General features: G+C 40.1%; 1 protein-coding gene and 1 long non-coding RNA gene across 2 annotated transcripts; both read left to right on the top strand.

The window, feature by feature from the left end:
* The first annotated feature begins 544 nt into the window (after positions 1 to 544).
* On the top strand, positions 545 to 1986 carry LOC124258221. The gene is made up of 2 exons (XR_006893543.1): positions 545 to 1494; positions 1826 to 1986. It is a non-coding gene; the product is annotated as an uncharacterized LOC124258221 (long non-coding RNA).
* Positions 1987 to 6015: 4029 nt separating this feature from the next.
* On the top strand, positions 6016 to 21482 carry LOC124258224 (adhesion G-protein coupled receptor D1-like). Its single transcript, XM_046692289.1, has 10 exons — positions 6016 to 6102; positions 8227 to 8298; positions 9215 to 9318; positions 10342 to 10441; positions 11310 to 11402; positions 12959 to 13089; positions 13224 to 13290; positions 14313 to 14398; positions 15089 to 15212; positions 16123 to 21482. Exons 1-10 carry the CDS (start codon positions 6016 to 6018, stop codon positions 16306 to 16308), a joined length of 1050 nt encoding a protein of 349 aa, XP_046548245.1. The 3' UTR covers positions 16309 to 21482.
* Positions 21483 to 22129: the final 647 nt, after the last annotated feature.

The raw sequence follows: 22129 nt of genomic DNA, 5'->3' as shown, positions 1-22129 counted from the left end.
TTCTTGTTTCTTAAATGGCAGTAAAACATTGTATTATGTGCAAAAAATCGTAATTATGTGCATGACAAAAGTAACAAATCATGCATTTCTCACCTTTCTGTTTTGATGAAATACATCTCTTAGATCTATTTGTATTTAAACAACTTGTTATTTTAACCTACAGCGCTTGGCACATCACATGTACTTCACTCATCACAAACATGCATAGTTTCATTGTCCCGAAAATACTAAGGTGTTTATGTATGGAGAATTTACAGGCAATGCAGCATTCCCACACTTGAGACATTTTACTTCTATCTCACCACATGGGTGGAAATAACCCATTGCCCGACGCCAGAGTCCAGTGTTTTTTTCTGTTGGGCAAGCAAATTTGTATATCACACTGTACCGGTGTCCAGTTGCCTTTCCAATATTAATTTGTTGTTTATTTAAAAAATCAACAAGAAAACGGCCAGTATAGTGGAAAAATGATCAGGGCAAGTGATTTTACATGTGCCACTGTACCGGAGTACACTAGCAATTTTAAAGTTATTTCCACCCCTGCAACATTATAAGAAACATACATGAAATAGTAATATGTACATGAAAATAGAACATAGGTGATGTTCTTCCAATTAATATATACTTTCTATGTTGTAATATTAAACAGCTGTTTTTCAAGTAAAACACATCTTATGTGTGAATAAAACTCATAGCTTCTCATGGTTTGACAGGTTTACAAGAGTTGGGGATTATAACTGCTAAACTAGTTTTTATATTCATTATACAATATATTCCTCATCTTCAGTCCTGTGAGTACAGTACTTTATGTCAACTCTGTATCACTCAGTTTCAATTTGTACAGATACTATACCACATCTAGACATTGCAATGGCACAGATATATATGGTGCACACATCGTCAGAAAACCTGCATGTAAAGTTTGCTAGTGGCTGTCAACATAACGTTTCTGTAGCCTATCAAGTACTTATTCATCAACAGATCTTGTTATTTTGCTGTGACTTGGTTTCATGTTAAAGCTGATGTTAGATATATGCTGCACCTACAGAGCAGCTAATGTTATTTGCTTGTGATTTTATCATATCACAAATGTTCCACTGTTTATTTTGACTGTACATAATGATTGCAGGCGAATATCTACTGAAATATGTTGATTTATTACTACTGAATGGACATCATGCTCATGGTATTTGTGCTGTCATGTTTACAAGATATACATACAGATTAATTCTAATCTTCTTGATTTTAATGTTCATCTCTCATTCTCAGGATTTCAGTTTTAATTAAATTTATGTTAAATTTATATAAGAAACAGTCTATATTTATATTTGTATGTATATAGAGGGAAAAGATTACCTCTCACTTTAAGATGGCAGTTGTGATCACTGATGCAATAAAATAAAGCTCATGGAATTATTCAGTTTTTGTTCATGGATGTTACATGTCTCAGCGGTACATGCCTGCCTTGGATTCTTATGGCACTGAATGTCCTAGGTGATTTTCAAGTTTCCAATATCCAATCAAGACTTCAAGCCCGATATCCACGTCTTCAGTAGGGCAGACAGCTGAATCAACCAGTCAATCTTTATTGATAGCATTGAAAGATCATTGGCCTATAGTACATTTTTACATACAGTAGCAAAGTGTGCAACAGAAATAAATATATCATAAATAATATCACAACTGTAATGCAGAGGATCTGATATTCATTGCATTATATATACATTGCAAGATGCTTTGTGACTGTTTGGATTTGAGATGACACTCTTGCAATGTTAATGCGGTACATGCCTGCCTTGGATTCTTATGGCACTGAATGTCCTAGGTGAAATGGATTCATATGACACTGAATGTCCTAGGTGAAATGGATTCTTTTGACACTGAATGTCCTTGGTGAAATGGATTCTTATGACATTCAGTGTCCTTGGTGAAATGGATTCTTATGACACTTGATGTCCTTGGTGAAATGGAGCCATCAGCTGGCCAGGAGTGAAAGTATCTTTTTCCTTTGAGATTGGTATTATTGATATGAAGACTGTTTTATCTCACTGTCGGGCAGAAAAATTGAGCACATTAGTTTGCATTCTGTTACACCAGGAGCACAAAATACATTGAATCATTTACATCTTCCAGTCATTTGCACATTATGTACATGCAACTGAACAGTTATTATGGGTATTTAATTCACATTAGCATTATGATATTACTCACATGTTAAATGATGGGGGAAATATCTCAAGAATGTGAGATGTGTAGAGTAGAGAAATATCACTTTACATGAACTAATTATGGAAATTTCACACTTAATCGTAAGAAGGGAAATACATTACACTGCATTGTATTACATTGGATGAACTGATTAGAGAAACATACAGAACACCGCCATATAGCTGGAATATTGCTGAGTGCGGCGTAAAACTAAACCCACTCAGAGAAACAGCATCCTTGAATAACAGAAGGGAAATATATATGAACTGAGGAGCGATAAAATATCACACAAGTGGACCAGAAGTGAAAATTCTGATCAATGACTCTTGTGAATAAATTCTTGGATGTGAACCAGAGAAAGGGTTTAAATTGTCGAAGTTAAAATGAAACCAAACCAAGTTTAAATAGCACAGTTTTTGCAAGAAGCATGCCATATTCTAACTGTTCACCTTAAAAGGTCCAGACAACCGGACTCTTGTCATTTCCACTCAATGTAGTCTTAAGAAGTGCAGGAGTCCGACAAAAATATATACTAGCCACATAAAGAAACTGTGCATTGTCAAAATATTATCCCAGTTGATAAGTACGATAACAATGTCAAAGGTACATATAAACTTTAAAGGAGGGATCATGAGACCATAACAAGTCGGGAGAATTTCAATTGAAAAGTCAATCACAATGATGTCACGAGTCCACAAGCGGGACAGGGGTCAAATGACCATGTCACAAGCTCAATAACGGGTATGTCCACCATCGGCATTGAGAACAGCAGTGCATCGACGACGCATAGAGCCTATCAAACGGGCAAGGAAGGCTTGTGGGATGTCATGCCAGATTCTCTCAAGTTCTATTGCAAGGTCAAGGACGTTATATGGCGGACGAGGAAGACGGCGTAGACGTCGATCCATCTCGCCCAAAACATGCTCTATCGGGGAGAGATCCGGTGAATTTGCAGGCCAAGGCAGTAAGTCAACGTTGTGGTGTTGCAAGAAATCCATAGCAACCTTTGCCGTATGAGGGCGGGCATTGTCCTGTTGGAAGGTTAACCCAGGGCCATGACGTTGCAGAAAAGGAATTTCCACAGGTCGAAGAATCTGATCCCTGTAGCCCACACCAGTTAAGTTGCCCTGAACAATCACCAAAGGAGTTCTTTGGCGTGCTGTTATTCCACCCCAAATCATCACGGAACCACCACCAAAGCGGTTCCTCTCCAAGACACAGGCCTGTGCATAACGTTCTCCCACGCGTCTATAGGCACGTTGACGTCCATCACTATGGGAAATGTTAAACCTGGACTCATCTGTAAAAACAACATTTCTCCACCAAAACAAGGGTCTGCGGACATGATTTCGGCACCACATTCGGCAAGCTTTTCGATGACGTTATGTCAGGATAGGTCGTATGGCGGGACGTCGTGGTCTGATCCCGTGATGACGTAAACGTTGTCGAACTGTGTTGGGGTGGATACGGCGAAGTCCTGGGATGGTTCGGCCAGTCATCACTGCAGTCTGAAACCTGTGGCGAAGATGGGTCACCCTTATCCATCTGTCCTGTCTTGGCGTTGTTACACGTGGACGTCCAGAACGTGGCCGATCGATGACGTCATTTGTGTTCTGGTAGCGTCTCACCAGTGCAGAAATGGTGTTCCGGTGGCAGTGGAAATGTGCAGCCACTTGTCGTTGAGACATTCCCCACGGACCATCCCAATGGCCTCAGACGTGACGCAGACGTGACGGCATGCTATGCGTTTCAGACGTGAGGGCCTTGGCATGCTATGCAACGTATTGCACGTCTCTGCAGTTTCAATAGCCATTTAATTTTTGAACGATCGCAAGGGCAGGGGTTGAGCTTTCCAAAGTGACAGTATTGTGTGGCATTCATTTGCTCTGTTTCTCTTTCCCGGAATGCACGTGCAACAACGTATTGCACGTCTCACGAACCAACTGACGTCACGGAACGTGGCACGTGCATGCATGTTGGATACATGTCACTATCTCTATTGATAGCACTGAAAGGCCATTGGCCTATAGTACATTTTTACATACAGTAGCAAAGTGTGCAACAGAAATAAATATATCATAAATAATATCACATCTGTAATGCAGAGGATCTGATATTCATTGCATTATATATACATTGCAAGATGCTTTGTGACTGTTTGGATTTGAGATGACACTCTTGCAATGTTAATGCGTTACCTTGACCCATAACATCCCCTGATTTGTCATCCACTGAACACATCTGGGATGAAATGGAGAGACGTTTACGACGTCATTCGAATTCTCCAGCAACGATTCAATATCATCGACGTTTAAGTGGCCTCAATGAGGCGAATGTGCTAGGTCTGCATCAGTGCACAAGGCGGGCACACCCCTGCTGATCGTGTGAATTTACTTGTGAATCCCCTCTTATTGCGATGTTCTTGTGGGCTGTAGATCATTACCATACCTTGAAACATTTTTCTTCCCGTATAATAACACTTCATTCGCGGCTGTAAACGTTAAACACTGAATATGTTAGTGCAAATAAGGCCCGTCTGACTGACCGAGACGGGCTAGATTTCTGACGGCCGGTCTAAATTTAAGCTGGCCAGCCCAATGGTCTGGTAAAAGAATTTTTGATGTTCCATACATCTGAGTAAATTCACCATATCTTGATGTCTGGTCTGGTTAAATCCATTTGGGGCTGGTAATATTTTGAAGTTACCAGCCCTGATGTCTGGCTGGGTTTGGGGCTTATTTCATACACAGTGAGCCACAATATATTTTGCCTATAAAAAGTGGACTTGAGAAGGGGAAAATGTTATCTATGGCTAAAATGGCACAGTTCTTCTGACACTCTTCGATCATATTCACATATTGAGATATTAAACTAGACCGCCGTATATCATCGCAATACCTGGATGTTTCCTCCAATGCTGACCCATTGATCGAAGGCGTAGTATTAGGCTGTCGACTTAAGCTGCTGGAATTAGAAACCTAATGCGATTAGGTGAGAGAATGTGTGCTTGACTTCAAGGTAACTACAATATGTGTCGCTCTCTAAACGAAAGTAATTAGCAAATAATCACTGAACACGGTCAGCAAACAATTACTCCATTCACATGTAGGCGTGGTTGTGGAATGTTTTGCCCGGCCCTAAATGAAATCCTACTGGCATGATCCCAATATTCACAACAGTATACTCTATCGTAATGCATAGAAGCAAGACCAGTCTGTCCCTGATTCGCGTTATTTTCCCTTCTGCCTTTATAGCTTCAGTCTGGGCTAGAACAAGCAGCCGCACATACACATACACATACATGCACGTCGTCATATGAGCGAAATATTCTCAAGCACGACGTTAAACCCAATTTCACCTCACCTCACCTCACCTCACCTTCTGCCTTTTCTGCAATGCTAAAGCCTTAAATGAAGCAAGTCTAGATTTCCTCAGGTTCACGTTCTGAATCTCTCTTCTCACTGGGGCTCCTTTTCAATTTAAACAATATTAAAGGAATAGTTTGTTTCTATCAAAATTATATATATACAGAGACTAAGCGTTAGTCTAAAGCACGATTTGATCTGCAAAATACTAACTCTTGGGAGTATGTCGGGGAGAGGTGGTGTGTTAACTAAATCAATATCTAAATGGGTAAGTTCTAAAATTATTTGTTATTGCAACTGAACTTTTAATGTGTGTAATGTTGTATAGACATAAAACTAAGGTAGTATGTATCTTACAATTTTCGGTGAAAAGGATGGCAAATATTCTGCGAAATATGTTGCTATTATTTGTATTTTATATTGATGAAGCTGAGAATCAGTGATGACGGCTTCACCGTCTCGCGTGCTAGAAGAGCTCGGTGCGACCGTGCATGGACATCGTGACATCCCTAGACTGGCCTGCCCAAAGGCAATCGGATTCCACGTGCATCATGTATTACAGAAATAGGTTACCATGGTTACAAGAAGATAAGTGTCATTGCAATAATTACGGTCTGCACGGATGTGTCAGAATCAACTGTATAAAACTCCGACCTGGACGGTAAACGGGACATTTGGAACTTACATGATTTTGGTGAAACTCATCGTCACGACAACCTACATTTGGGAACCAGTGTCAGATCTGTGCTGGTGACTACGGGCAATTACTGTATCATCTAAGAACTGTTGGATAACTGGAATAATATCCGTTTGTTGGAAGTCAAGGCCTATAGAACACACAGGATGGAACATCGAATGCATGTAAGTGACCTCCTTAATAATGCGGTTTACCCTTCAGGGCCCCTATTCTCGAAACGTTCGTAGCCCTAAGAATTCTTAACTTTGATCGTAGCCAATGTGTTAAGAATGGGCTTATGAAGTTCGTAGGGCTACGAACGTTTCGAGAATAGCTAGCCAGGGCCTAGATTTTCGAAGCTCCCTTAGCGCTAAGATAGTCGTAAGTGCCATACATTAACATTAACTTACGACTATCTTAGCGCTAAGAGAGCTTCGAAAATCTAGGCCCTGGTCTCTACATTCCAGAATGTATTCCCGAAAATGTATGCCGTTCTTTCAGTTTAATACGTTTACCTGTATCTTGGTCGAAAAAAAGGATCTCTGAAATAAGTTGTTATGCTGTTTTTAGTTCCCAAGGAGGCTACTAGCGTGTGTCGAACAGGCTGTTAAAGTGTAGGACATTTTTGGTTGGTTCAGTTATGGGTGATTATGTGACTGAGTATTGTTTTACGCCGCGTGAAGCAATATCCCTGAAATATCGCGGAGTGGGACACACAGAATGGACTTCACACTTTGACCTTGCATACCGATCCATCCAATCCCACTAATCCGCCACTAGTTCTGCAAGGACAATCCTGACGTCAAACACCCACTGAAAGGCAGTAAATTACATCTTGCACTGTTTAAAAGTAAACATCAACACTATCTTCCAAATACCACAGAGGTTGTTACAGCCTATAGATTATGTGTCATCCCAAGTAATATCACTCTACAAATTGCATAATTATTTAACCCAGCTGCTGTTACCCGCTGGATACATACAAATTCTTTGTTTCATTTCATGGTTAGAATGTATCATTGCGATACAGAAAACAGGGTCAGCGCATGGTAAGATTTGATTGTATTATTCAGTACTGTATCCAACAGAACAATATGTGCAGGTATCCATTGTGTTCTATAGCATGTATTCATGTCTCAGTCAGATAAGTCATAACTTTATAACAGTTCACCTGGTACTATAAGCTCGCTGTGAGCTCCTAGTGCCCAACGAGTTTGTTGTGCAGAGTTGCAAACCCCTTGACTTTACAGGATCTGCTTGTCGCAGGCTCGAAGTCTAGATTCTTACTGATAATGATCTTATCTTGTCAGCGCCATAGTGAGCTCGTGGGCTTCGTCGCATCCGTTTTCGTTACACTTACAGCTGACAGGCCATTTCTATAATATTTACAGATGAACTAACTTACGGACAATCTGCAATATCATGGACAAGTGTAACTCCTGGAAAATATGCATCTGTCTCACTCGAACTGCCTCAGATAGTGTCAGTCAGGGTTAGATTATGTTCTCACTGACTGATTCTGCATAAACGATGCTGGTTAACATGTTTGGTAATACTATAATCACCAACCTTGTCTAATGTTTTGTAAGTAAAGCACAATTATCATTAGACTTCATTAAAACACATTTGATGAATGAATATTGGTTTACGCCAGCAGTAGAACAGCGGTATTATCACGTCATACAAATAATCGAGTCTGTGCAATATAGAAAGGTGGTTGATAGCGTGAACAATGATATGACTCCACAGAATCGAACCCTGGAGACCAGAGCTATTGAAAAACATTGAGTAAACTTGTCTTGGGACCTAAGCTGCCTCTCAAGGAAAATACGGACAAACTGCCTGCTCGCCATGCAGATGCAGGATCCTGTACACGTCCACTCGTGTCTATAGGGTAGTTGACTATGTTTTGATATCCGTTTATTACGTATTTCTATTAGTTCCTGGTGTTATTGTGTCATGTGGTTTTTGTTGCAGCATTCCCTGAACTGGTTGAACCAGTCGAACAAAGCCAACTACTTCTTTCTGATGCAAGTAGGGAACTACTCGGTATGTGTGTTAATATACAGAAACCCTGTTAATCCGGACAGCGCTGTTTCAATGAAGCCGTCGTGTTAAACACATTTCCTTATTAGACCCGTGAAAATCCGGGGTAGAATAGGTCTTCAGCAACCCATGTTTGCCACCAAAGGCGACTATGCTTGTCGTAAGAGACGACTAACGGGATCGGGTGGTCAGTCTCGCTGACTTGGTTGATACATGTTATCGATTCCCAATTGCGCAGATCGATGCTCATGCTGTTGAGCACTGGATTGTCTGGTCCAGAATCGATTATTTACAGACCGCCGCCATATAGCTGGAATATGGCTGAGTGCGGCGTAAAACTAAACTCACTCACTCACTCACATTTCCTCATTAACCGACATGTGACACTGTAATTCCCGGAATGCGGGGAGTCCGGATTAGCCAGGATCAGACTAGCAATGTTTTACTTTACATCCAAATCTCCGCAGATGCACATATTCAGGTGCGATGAATCACTGGATATAACAGTGACCTGTACGGCTGTTGGTTGTGGGTTTGCGGTTTTCCCAGAGTGACATATCACCATCACGCCTGTAACAATTCTTCACTGAGTGTTAGTGTTGGTGTTCCGCCGCAATAAACACATCCGGCCATAATAAGCTGAAATGATGTTTTAAATGACCTTCTCTACAAAGTGCAATGACACCAGCGGTCGTGCGTCACACATCCTCCATGCACGAAGTATTCGTGTACCTTGGGATCAGATGCATGTACTTGTGTTAATCAGGCTGTCATCCAACAACCAGTCATAATGTACGACGCTCGCCACGATGCAGCCATCACTGGAACCAATTCACGTAAAAACTATAATATATGAATCTAAGGTATTTTAGAAAAATATAGAGAATACTTTTATTATCTTTACTGTATTTTGTTTCAGTCGACAGACAGCATCGACTACAACCTAGTGCGGATCACCTTGACGGGATGCGGACTGTCCATGGTGGGGACAATGCTGTCCCTCTTCCTCATCTGCTTCCTTCCGTGAGTAAACACACACTCTTCCTCGTCTGCTTTCTCCCGTGAGTAAACGCACACTCTTCCAAATCTGCTTTCTCCCGTGAGTCAACACACACTCTTCCTCGCCTGCTTTCTCCCGTGAGTAAACACACACTCTTCCTCGTCTGCTTTCTCCCGTGAGTAAACACACCCTCTTCCTCATCTGCTTTCTCCGGTGGGTACACACACACTCTTCCTCGTCTGCTTTCTCCCGTGAGTAAAGTAAACACACACACTTCCTCGCCTGCTTTCTCCCGTGAGTAAACACACCCTCTTCCTCGTCTGCTTTGCCAGGGGATTATAAACATAAGTAAACAAACATGCTTCCTCATTTGCTTCTTTCCAAGAGGGGGTTACAGGTGATATCAGTAATCTTGGGCGCCCCAATTAGCTTTGCAGAGTCGCTTTCCTTGGGGTTCGAATGCTGGTTTGTCCCTATTATTGTTCTAGGTTTGTCTGCCCTCGTGGGTTACACAAACGTGTCAGAGCTGCCTTACCTCTGGCTTTACTACCACAAGCTGTGATATAGTTGGAATACAGTTCAAAGAGGCGTTAAAGCAAGATCGCTAACTCACTCTAAACACACCCTCTTCCTCATCTTCATTCCCCTCCTCCCGCCGTACACACATCCGCATCAGTGTGTCTTCATGGAATGTGTACACCCTGTCGTGTATATTGATTATTGCTGAGCCTCAAGCTACTAAACAAAAAGCACCATCAAGGCAATGACTTATTTTGAATCTTTCGTTAATGGATTAATGTTAAACGGGATTGTTGCTGAATAAGTCGGTCTCACAGTCCCTGAACCACATTAATTTCCCTACTGCCAAGCCCTCTCTGCAGTGCTAAAGCCCTAAATAAAGCAAGTCTAGATTTCCTCAGGTTCTGAATCTCTGGTCACCCTAGGGCTCCTTTTCAATATAAATGAGCTTGTTTGTTACTATCAAAATTATATATATTCAGAGACTAAGCCTTAGTCTACCACTGAATGTGTATGTACTGTTTCAGGCTGAAGAGTGACGGACTGTTTGTGGTGGGGAACCAGTGCTTCGCCCTGCTCATTGCTCAACTCTCATTCATCGCCGCTGAAAACTCATTTCCAATGAAAGTAAGTTGTCTCGAATGCATACGTTCAAACAGTCACCATTTACTTAGACAGGAACTAGTTTACCAAGTTTGCATGATACGTACGTTATAGACCCGTGAAGATTTGGGTTGGGATTGGTGTTGAGCAACCCATTGTTGTAGTAAAAGGCGACCATGCTTGTTGTACAAAATGACTATGGTTTTCTTAAGAGAGTGAGTAGTGGGTAAGTTGGGTTTTACGCCGCTTTTAGCAATATTCCTGTATTCCATTTGGGGAATCGAACCCGGGTCTTCAGCGTGACGGGCGAACGCATGAACCACTAGGCCTCTCCACCGCCCCTTTTCGTAAGAGGTGCTTTACGGGATAAGGTGGTCCAGGTCATGGACGTAGTTAATGTATGTCATTGTATCCCAGTTGCGTTGATCGATTTCCATTTTGTCAGTCACTGGATTATCTAGTCCAGACCTGATTATTTAGTTGTCAGCTAAAAAAATGCTAGTGTTCTTCGGTTAGATCACTTGATTCCCCTTCTGTATAATAAAAGTCTGAAATCACACAAAAATCGTTTAATACGTCACAACCTTCTGGGGCGGATGCATGATTTTGGAGAAGAGGGGTGCACATATATCATGAAGTCCAAAGGTTTGGGGGAAATGTTCCACAGGGATTTTTTCCGGGGGAGAGGGGGTGGTGGTGCAAACCCGCACCTCCCCACCTTCTGGATCCTCCTTCTGACCTTACAATCAATTCGTTAAGCCAACCAACAGAATATTACCAAATGTATTTGTTGGGATTGCCCTTCACACGATCACGTGAATGCCCCAACTACTGTGTAGGGTACACGGTGTAACCATTGCCTGACTGACTATCTTGAGTTGTGTGTTTACAGGTGATGTGCAAGCTGTCTACATCTGTTCTCCACTACTTCTTCCTCACCATACACTTCTGGTCACTCGCGTACTCTCTCTACCTCATCATCAAGGTAATTAGGACTCGGCAGTATATCTGTATGGAGTTTGTGTACTATCTGAATCTTTTGAGCCTAACATTGGAAGGAGGTTGTGAATGCAATGTGAATTCCTGTTATGATGTTTACCATGGACAACGTCTTGAGACACAAGCACTACACAGTAGTAATCTCCAGTCCAGTCCATCTGCCCCTTGGCGGACACACCCTCTTCCTCATCTGCTTTGTTAGAGAAGCACGGGTCACCACATGTTTGAATATGGCGTGGCTGGTAGATCGAAACAGGGAGCCCAGTCGTCAAAGGCACCTCAATTTGCAAATATACGAATGTCTACGCGTTGAAACATTGACCGATTGCGAAAAATCAAATTCATTATATGGTCTTATGTAATGAAACGTACCAGATCCCACCGCTACCCCACCTCTCTACTACAACACTTGAAATATTTTCAGCTCGTTTCAGCTTCCGTAAATCCAAGTGTCAAATATGATATTGACTTCATGTCAACATTGTTTAAATCAACAATTTTCGATAATCTCTGATATAAGTAGTACCCTATACTTCATCAACACACAACGATTATTGTAGACATGACAGTGACAGCTGTGTGTGTTGTCGGAGTGAGACGGCTGAGTGCATGCCGCAGCCTTCACGCAGCGCTTCCTGCACACAACTGATCACCATTAGTAGCACCACCTGGCTGTGGTTGATATTTCACTGGTGGAATCAATCCCAAGACCTAAAAGTAAAAGATCAGCCCGGCATTCGTAGTAGTACAGTGCTTGATGGTTCAGGAATACTTCGACTATTTTACGCCCGAAAATGTGACGGGCATAGGTATTCTTAGCCCAAAGACTTCCTTTGTGTAAATAGGCCCACGGCCATCACAGCTGCATTACTTGGTCCGCTTGACAGCTCCTTAGACTTCTTGTGACAAATAAACCTGGGTCTAGATTTTCGAAACGTTCGTAGCCCTAAGAGTTCTGAACTTTGAACGTAGCCAATGTGTCAAGAATGGGCTCAAGACGTTCGTAGGGCTACGAACCTGTCGAAAATCTAGGCTATCGGCTAAGTGATAGAACATTACCAAGGTATATCGTGTCTGCACAGTCATTGTGATCGCACAATTGTTGTGCCCTTAAACGCACAATGGTCTTAAGTGCACAGAAATCATGAATATTCATGAGTGGGGGGAGCTTATGTCACTACGTCACATACACGGCACAGTATCTTCCGCGGAACTAGCACACGATGGCTACCTCCTGCCTTCATCGTGGTCGTCACTATATAGGAGATAAACATCTTGTGTTTGAAAATCAGAGGTATATAACTAAATTATAATAGCTGTAAATATTTATTAAAAAAAATTAAATTAGAGCTATTATAATTTCGTTATATACCTCTGATCTTCCAACACAGTATGTTTTTAAAAAATACATACCAGGTTGGAAAATCAGAGGTATATAACGTGACTATATACACCTGAATGACTTTGATTAACCAATCACAATCCAGTATTTAGCCTATTTACTGAAGTCATGGTAGACTAACTATTAAACCTTGTTTCCAGGCTAAACGATGGAACATCACCCAGGCGTATCGTGTCCGCACCCTGTTCATGGTCGTCGGGTGGCTCGCTCCTGCCTTCATCGTGGCCGTCACTGCTGTCATCAGGGGCGACACATACGGCAACGACGCTCTGTAAGTACTTTCGGCTGCGGGTATTTGACTGAAAGTTCTTAACCTCCTTCATCCTACTCTACTTTAGAGAGTTTACGTTGATCATGATTTTTATCAGTAAATCATTATAGAACTGTTTAATTCTGTAATTGCAGATGTTGGTTGAGTCGGCACAAGATGACAAGGTGGGCGTTCGTTGGTCCTGTCGTCGTTATTCTCTTCGTGAGTACCATACACGTTTCCATTTTATGCCAAATAATGTCATATGTAACTTGCAGGGTTTATTTCTTTGGAGAAATCACATTACCCACTTAAACAAGGAGATACTAGCGCGAAGAGTTGTGCTACTTCAATATGACCCGGGTAAGAATGGGTCTTCAGTAACCCATGCTTCTCGTAAGAGGCGACTAACGGGATCTGACCTGGTTGTCAGATGTCATAGAATCCCAAATGCGTAGATCGATGCTCATGCTGATGACCAGAGGATTGTCTGGTCCAGACTGGATTATTTAAAGACTGACCCATATAGCTGGATTCTTGCTGAGTGTGGCGTTACCCAACAACCAAACAATAAAGTGTGTATGTAAGTAGACTCAGCCCACTAGTGGTGGTCCGATTAATTGAAATAATCGAAGATTGGTCGTAGTGACTAAACGACCAAGCAATCGATCATAATTTCTCATAATCGAACACAAACAATTCTGGAACACTTGTTTTCATTAACAATATTTTTTCACATGGTTGGTTTTGTCTGTTACATTTCGTAAGCACTACAAGCTCGTTTCAAGTCATGATTGAATTTATCTTAAAGATTCCAAGAAATTTATGTTCCTAACATACTAGTCATCTTTTAAAGATGTGAAATTTTGCCCCAAAAAACCCAGAAGATCTACATTTTTCCCCTTATTTTAATGAGCATTAACAAATTTCATAAATGACGCTAACCAATTATTTTCGATGATTGATTGGTAGTAATGAACCAACCATCAGTTATGAGATTTTAACCAATTCCCAACACTACAGCCCACCCTTGTTTTATGGAACAAACCAGTCGATGTTGATATTCAGGTATCATTGTTGTGATTGGGGTACTGCTGTTAGCCCAGTAACGTTCTGATAACCTTTGTTTTTCTGGTCACAACCATTACACGGGCGTATGCTTTCCTTCGCCCCATCCTGCTTCTTTCCCAGTTTTTCAGTGCAAATATTTGCTAATGGTTGATGAGCATCTTCTCATGTTTCAGATCAACTTCGCCGTCATGATCGCTATGATGCTCACTCGCCTTGTTCTTGATGTCAACAAGAGCGTCTCTCTACTCAAAAAGATCAAGTGAGTTGACTTTATATGATACATGGATGTTACATTTACTATAGATGTAACGTGTTCCACATACACGGCCTCATGTCTTAATAAAAAACAATAACCACAATCAGTAAAACATACTTGGATTAGAAATCTGCTTAACCAAATTTTGAAAATGTTAAGAGACAATTTTAAAACTTGTCAATTTTCGGCCGAGCTAATGGTAGCTAAGTTCATTTATGAAACAAACCACCAAAGTATGTCACAAGAGGAAGGTAAGCAACATTTTGACTAGTCTGTCTTTGCGAGTAGATAGAGGTTTATACTCACTGCATGGCTTGTAAATGAGGAGCAGGTGCATGTTTGCCAGGCTTGAAACAGTATATATTTGGTCTGGTGAGAACCTAGAGTAGGAACAATGGGAGTCGACAATGTCTGCGTTCTGCACACGTTAGTCAGTAAGACAGGGCGGATGTTAATACTGTACAGTGAATGTTTTATACATGTACGGATGTTAATACTGTACAGTGAATGTTTTATACATGTACGGATGTTAATACTGTACAGTGAATGTTTTATACATGTACGGATGTTAATACTGTACAGTGAATGTTTTATACGTGTACGGATGTTAATGCTGTACAGTGAATGTTTTATACATGTACACACTTGTCCACACTTCTATCCTCCACTGTATGGCTGACTGTGATGTTGCAGACACCAGTTCCTGACGGCGGCGTCCCTCATCCCCGTGTTAAGCCTGACCTGGGTTTTCGGCGTCCCCTCAGCAGCCCTCAACACCGGCTTCATCTATATGTTCGTCATCTTCAACTCCTCACAGGTACGACTTGACATTTGGCATGCATTAAGTCAGCCAATATAGGCCTTAAGAATTCAAATGTAAAGCACATCGTCAGAAATCAAATTAACTTCTTTGAGTGACATATATTAGCTCATATTAATAAGAAAGAAGTTTTATATATATAGAACTCTCGTCGTTAGAAATCCAACTTTTGTTGAACGTTTTAGCACATTTTCCTATACAAATAGCATGGGTTCAGCTGTCGTCAGTCTCTCATTGTTTGTCAGACATGTTCTATGCATGATATAATCCCACTGGAAATATGTATTGGGTAGTCTTACATATAAGTGCATACAGTCAGCTTATGCACAAAAGTCCAATTTTCGGGCTTATATTTACGAATGTGTCGTATCACTATCGATCCGGGTTAGAATTGGTCATAGGACAGGGTTTCACAAAGTTGAAATAACTTGTACCCAATCCATTCTCTTGAATAAATATGTTTAAATCAAATCAAATAGAATTGGTCTTCAGTAACCCATGCTTGTTGTAAGAGGCGACTAACGGGTTCGGATGGTCAGTTCTCTGGCTTGGGCGACACATGTCGTATCACACATGCATAGATTGATGCTCATGCTGTTGATCACTGGATTGTCTGATCCAGACTCGATTATTTACAAACCGCCGCCATTAAGCTTTAATACTGCTAAACGCAGCGTTAAACTACAAACAAACCAATTATCCAGCTTGGACCAGACAAGTGTGTCAACCATGACTGTGTAGGAAATGGACAGTTTTCAATTACGTATACATGTATTTAAGTTTCTAAGATACCCCTCGGCCAACATAGTTCCACGTTAGTGCCACGGGGAGACACTCAACAGTGATACAAGGCTTACTCCAATACACAGGTGACCTTGTGTTGATTTCCCGCGTGTTTGTTTTGCAGGGCTTGTGGCTGTTTCTGGGACACATGATCGGCAGTCAGCAGATACGCTCCCTCCTGTTCTCCAAGCCACTCCAAGAAAACGGCGAAATGAAGAGCGAGGCGAGTGACCTTGACGCCAGTGATGACACTGATTCATCACAGGTTGTCATAGTAGACGATTTGGGGCCTAATTATAGGAAAGGCTGATCAATGTACTCACGATAGAATTACTTGCACTCAGAGAGGACTGCATGTTCACTAGGACCTGTCATCAACATAATACATCGGTTGTTTCGGCTAACCAAGTGTCCTCATACAGTATTCTTTAAGCCTTGATGGATAGAACTATACCAGCTTGACATACCCATTATTTGATACAAAATAACTGGACATTTTGAAGTAATAACATGTATTTCCCCTGTCGATTTGATTGTAGAAATTAAGATAACAATTCTTTGGTTTAGTGCATCTGAGAATTCTGATAAACCTTGAGCCTGTAGTCACGGTGTTCACCGACAGGGGTCGCTGGAAGGTGTTTTTTGTAGGGAGATCGCAATGATTCATCTGTTTATGATGTCAGTGAACGAACATGCACGTTCTCAATCATACACTGAAGTGAATATAAAGTCCCTCAATAATCAAATCAAGATACACCTATCAAAGTGTTTTTAATGTTTAACTATATCAAAAGTATGTCATTTATGGGTTTGTTCATTTCCCTATGGATGTATTTCATTAATGGGAGACAAGGCTTTGGTTAGAGGAAATCCAGTAACTAACAAGGTAGGACAAGGCACAAGACTGGTAATGTCAAATGTGAAAGTTGCCGAAATGAAATATTTTTACCAAAAATATCGCATATGTTCAGAGTTTTTATCATTTTTAACACTTGAACGTTTTGGTTGTCTGACATGATTATTGCAAACGTATGTCTAAATGAGCGACAGCTGCAAGTGCGAGTCTGTGATCTAAGATTATTTATATTTTTTATTTGTTTGTTTCGAGAATATCAGTATGTTTCAATTAAGTGATCAAATGTTTCCTAAAAAAGTACAAATTCAGCCGTTTGACACTATTTTACAAGAACCGATGTATTTGATGTTGTTATTAAATGAAACGAAGTCTAGGTCTTATTCATATGAACATATACGATAACTTTCATGATCATTTTTAAAGGCTCTGCTCAATTCTTTAATTATGCATATTTAGGTCGCTTATCCGTATTTGTCAGTAGAGTAAATTCCATTCACATACCAACATAGCTGTTGATAACGATAAAAATACCTACATTGTCTGGCGCAAACATTCTTATGTCAACGTCTGGGTAGGCCGAAAATGGACACTAATTTCGTGGAGCATTGTCCCGCATTAATTCGTGTTTTTAATGATACTTTTGAATGGGCGCACACACTGGTACATATAGTGAGTGCTTTAGAATACTTACCATAGCTGTATATTCGTTGTTGTCTACCCATGGCACAAGGTTTAGTGCCACATGTGAGTGAGTGGATGAGTTTAGTTTTACGTTGCTTATAGCAATATTCCAGCAATATCACAGCAGGGAACAAACAGAACTGGACTTCACACATTGTACCCATGTGGGGAATCCTTCCTGGGTCTTCAAAGTGACGACCTATCCTTTAACCACTAGGTTACCCCGCCGCCCCTAATACCACATGTATATCTGTCACATGGTTATGTTTCCTCATTTAGGTCACACGAATATCTTGTGTTGCGTTGTGTCTATGGCATTCAGGTCGGCCAGGTTAAAAGCACAAACCTTTAATCTCCACATCAGTTGGATAACTTCATCAAATAACATTTCATTTGTTATATTTTCCAAAACATATTTATTACAAGAATAATGGAACTGATTGATAAATAGATCATTATAGAACTGTGCATTCTTTTTCAAGACAGTAAACAATGGTTCCGTTCCATAATATTGCATGGAATACTTATACTGGTTCTTTAATGGACAAGGCAGATAATATGATAATGATAATCTAAGGTAGGATATTTTAACGTACAACGAGAGACGATTTACGTTATTCTGCCCATTACATATGGCTATCCCTCAAACTGGCCTCTGTCCTGATCAGATGAACCGCCTTTGAATTAAGTGTCATGGAGAAAATACTTTTCGTTTGTCACTTACCACTTTTTTAGGCTGTGGTAAAATTACACATTGCCAATAAATATCAGATTTGTTTATCAGAATGTTCAGAATATTTGACAAAGTAAACATGTCGCTGCATACTGGATCAGATGAACCGCCTTTGAATTAAGTGTCATGGAGAAAATACTTTTCGTTTGTCACTTACCACTTTTTTAGGCTGTGGTAATATTACATACATGTATTACCAATAAATATCAGATTTGTTTATCAGAATGTTCAGAATATTTGACAAAGTTAACATGTCGCTGCATACTGGCATTTCTTTCTCAAACACATGAACACACGCCTTTACGATATAATGAGATCAAGATTCTATTGCACCTGTATACTTGAAGTAAAGCGTTTACACCCTCAATCAACGTTAAAACCATCTACGTATTATTCGCATTTGCACGTTCGATTGACATTCTATTTAATAATTTGTTTTAAATAAAACATCTCTGTTAACGTCTGTCAATGGTATGTAGAAGAAACAATGCAGCAACTTCTATCTCCAATGTGTTGTGACCTTACGCTGCTCTTATAAACTGTTCTAGATCATGTGTGTATCATGGAAGCCACATTATGTACGCGTGTTCTGTAGGAGACAGGTTGATGTAGCTATGACTGATAGTATTGAGGAGATAGTGTAAATGCACGTTTGTAGTACCTGTATTCGTGAGCCACTTTACCATACAGAGTCTGTTACCTGTATGACAGTAGCTGGTATTATATGTGAACATTATTCACACTAAAGTAGCTCGGAAACAGAAAGGAAATACGGTTACCTCACAAATCCAGGTGGTAAGATTCATACTTTCATGTACGTAGATGATACATATATTTACGTATATTTATGAGGAGTAGGTATACTCTTCTATCTCATTATCGACTTTCCATATTTCCTCAGTAATCGACAACAGTCTCGCGTCTATTTTATGTAACCGGATCTTCATTGTGATGAGTAAATACTTTACCTACTAGGTTTACCCCACCCACACTCCACCCACACCCCCGTCCTCCCACACCTTGACATGTCGTTATTGAGATATTATCAATACTTTAAAATAAAGAAACCCTTTAGATATGTCGTATAAGTTTAATTAAATGAATATATTTGAGTTTTGGCTTTGGTTTTAACGCCTATAGATAAAAACGATCATTTGAAATGATTTCATTTACTTGTGTAAATACAGAAAAGGCCAAATTTAAATAGACGACAACATCCTACTTAACATTTACATATATCATACATCACGAAGATGGGTACGTACCATCTACGTACGTAGAAGTAAAGTATCATCTAAGTATGTGAAAGTATTTTCTACCTAGATGTTAGTATCGTCTACGTGACTGTGGTACCAAAACGCTTCCAATGATTCTAACATAGTTTTATTGGAAATGCCAAAAGGTATTGACTAATCAGTAGTCATGTCATTGAGAAGGAAAGATATATGGCATTTTGTATGTGCAATATTGTACGTACCCCAGCTCAAATATGTTGAAACATAAGTAGTTGATCAATTTATTGAAAAAGTATAGATTTCACTGGGCTCGTATAATATTGTAAAACTAAACATAGACGGTTTTGGCCATAGTGTGATAATGTTGATAGATTGTAGAATATAGAGAGTGTGAGTGAGTTCAGTTTTACGCCGCTTGTAGCAATATTTCAGCAATATCACGACGGGGAACACCAGAAATGGGCTTCACATATTGTACCCGTGTGGGGAATCGAACCCGGGTCTTTGGCGTGACGAGCGAACGCTTTAACCACTAGGCTACCCCACCGCCCCTAGAGAGGATAGAGGGGAGATTTGTATCTTTTCATAGACCAACAGAATGACCTGATATAACAGTTGCAAGTACATGTCCTTAATAATTCATTTATACAAATTAACGTACATGTATGTTGTAATTACAAGTACAACTATTTCCGGTAGGACAATAAGAGATCGTGTTTGTTTACAGGTTAAACAACAGGTTAACCAGAACCACGGTTTTCAAATGCCAAGTTAGTTGGAGTTTAAAAATTTACACATTTTACTTTTGTTAGTGATTATTCCTATGTTTTGCTCAAAAGTTCTGCTCCAGCTTCGCTCGCTTTGTGCACCCGGGCAACAAGTCCATTAGGAACAAATATGTCTAAAATTGTGACGTATACATTTTCGAACATTTGCCAATGCAAATCGCACTGATTAAACTCACCCTGGAATGCCCATTATAACTGAGCAATGCATCTGTTACTGCGCATGTAGTCAGCCATTTGAAACACCTGGACCACGTTTTTTGTTTGAACTTGCTGCTTGCTATACTTATGTCAATATTTGAGAATATTATGTTGGATTAAATTGAAAGCACAATATCCACATTAAGCACAACCATAATACTGAACTGGGTATTATGGTTGTGCTAAATTCCCTACTGCCATCTCTCTCTCTCTCTCTCTCTCTCTCTCTCTCTCTCTCTCTCTCTCTCTCTGAGTCATTATATTGTTATGTAATGCAAAATTGAAGGAAACGATGTTAGGCATTTTCATGCAGTTCTGTTCATGCAGGCCTTACGTGTATCGAAAAGTATTACCTTACCTATGCCTATAACATATCACTTCAAAGCAGTGCTTGTTCCTAGTTGTGGTATTAGGCAGGACTCACAATAAAATCCCAAATGTGTCAAAAACAACTGATGATTTCTTACTCCTCGGTCTGAATTAACGGAAGATTTAAATCAATTTCAGATGGTGGTTATCTCCGAGGCCTCAGATTTTCAAGTAAAAATGTCAAAATGGCGGGAATTAGCACATGAAATGAGCATTGCTTTGAGTACATCGGTAGGGGAAGTATCAAAACCTGCTCCCCTTGGGTTCAAATACTGACTGCTGCTTATTGCTTTATGTTTAATTTTTGCTTATTCTTGTGGCCTGTATTGCATGGAAATCTGGCAACACCAGGAGCACTTTAAAGACTGATTGTGTAAACTGAACGGCATGTGCAATGTTTTCAATGTACTATGTGGCATAATACCTTAAATGATGGTTTGTTGTACATTTGCCCCACATCTGCAGCTTTTGTAACCCAGACAGGATATATATCTTAGACAGATATTATGTATAAGGGAAGCTTTCTCTTGTGTTATGCTCTGTTATTTATACTTATAATGAAAATTTGAACAGAAAGAGGTATTTGTAAATTGCTGTAACAGGCTTTTGTGCTTTCTTTGGTGAGTGACGGTTTTGGTATTGAGTTGACATTCCTCACTTAGCTCAATTGGTCTCTAGTTATATGATATTTGTTTTAGTATGTTATTAAGATTTCTTATCAATAAACTGCAAGAACATGTATGTAGTTTTGAAACCAACTTTAGTTTTACACAACTGATTTTGTCCATAAATTATCGATTCGTTTCGTTAATTTCAAGCATGCTAACCCCCTAAAGGTTTTCCTACGTTCCTACACCCATATTGCCTTTCATTTCCTTTCTCTGTCATCTTTGACATAAATGTGTTAATGTCGTCAAGAGAAAAGTCAATATCCAACTTGGCTAGTGGACACATTCGTTCAAAACTTAAATATTTCGTGAACCGATGTCATGTGCCTTAAGTTAGTTGGATGTTGCTTTCCTTGCTGACCTTTAAAATGAAACTATTATTTAACAACGAAGATAAAAATTCCTTCCTCCAAATATTCGTTGTTATTTACATATACTATGTTTTCACTGTAACTAAATGACGATTATGTCAACGAAATTAGTATCATTGTTACTTCTTACCTTGAGGTCACAGTAAAAATGTAGGACTATTATTCAAATACATAATCCTCAGCAAAAGATGCACGGGGTCTAAGTGTATGTGTTGGAGTACGAAGTACTTAA

The sequence above is a fragment of the Haliotis rubra genome, unplaced genomic scaffold (assembly GCF_003918875.1).
Source record: "Haliotis rubra isolate DU_JTF1 unplaced genomic scaffold, ASM391887v1 Scf688, whole genome shotgun sequence".
Taxonomy (NCBI): Eukaryota; Metazoa; Mollusca; class Gastropoda; order Lepetellida; family Haliotidae; genus Haliotis; species Haliotis rubra.
This window is presented reverse-complemented; position numbering and strand designations above follow the sequence as displayed.

Excerpts from the sequence above, each read along its gene's own strand:
- LOC124258224 (XM_046692289.1), top strand. The coding sequence starts at position 6,016 with ATGACGGCTTCACCGTCTCGCGTGCTAGAAGAGCTCGGTGCGACCGTG. Across the intron at positions 10,442-11,309 it reads AAAACTCATTTCCAATGAAA|GTGATGTGCAAGCTGTCTAC; the intron begins GTAAGTTGTCTC and ends GTGTGTTTACAG. Across the intron at positions 13,090-13,223 it reads ACATACGGCAACGACGCTCT|ATGTTGGTTGAGTCGGCACA; the intron begins GTAAGTACTTTC and ends CTGTAATTGCAG.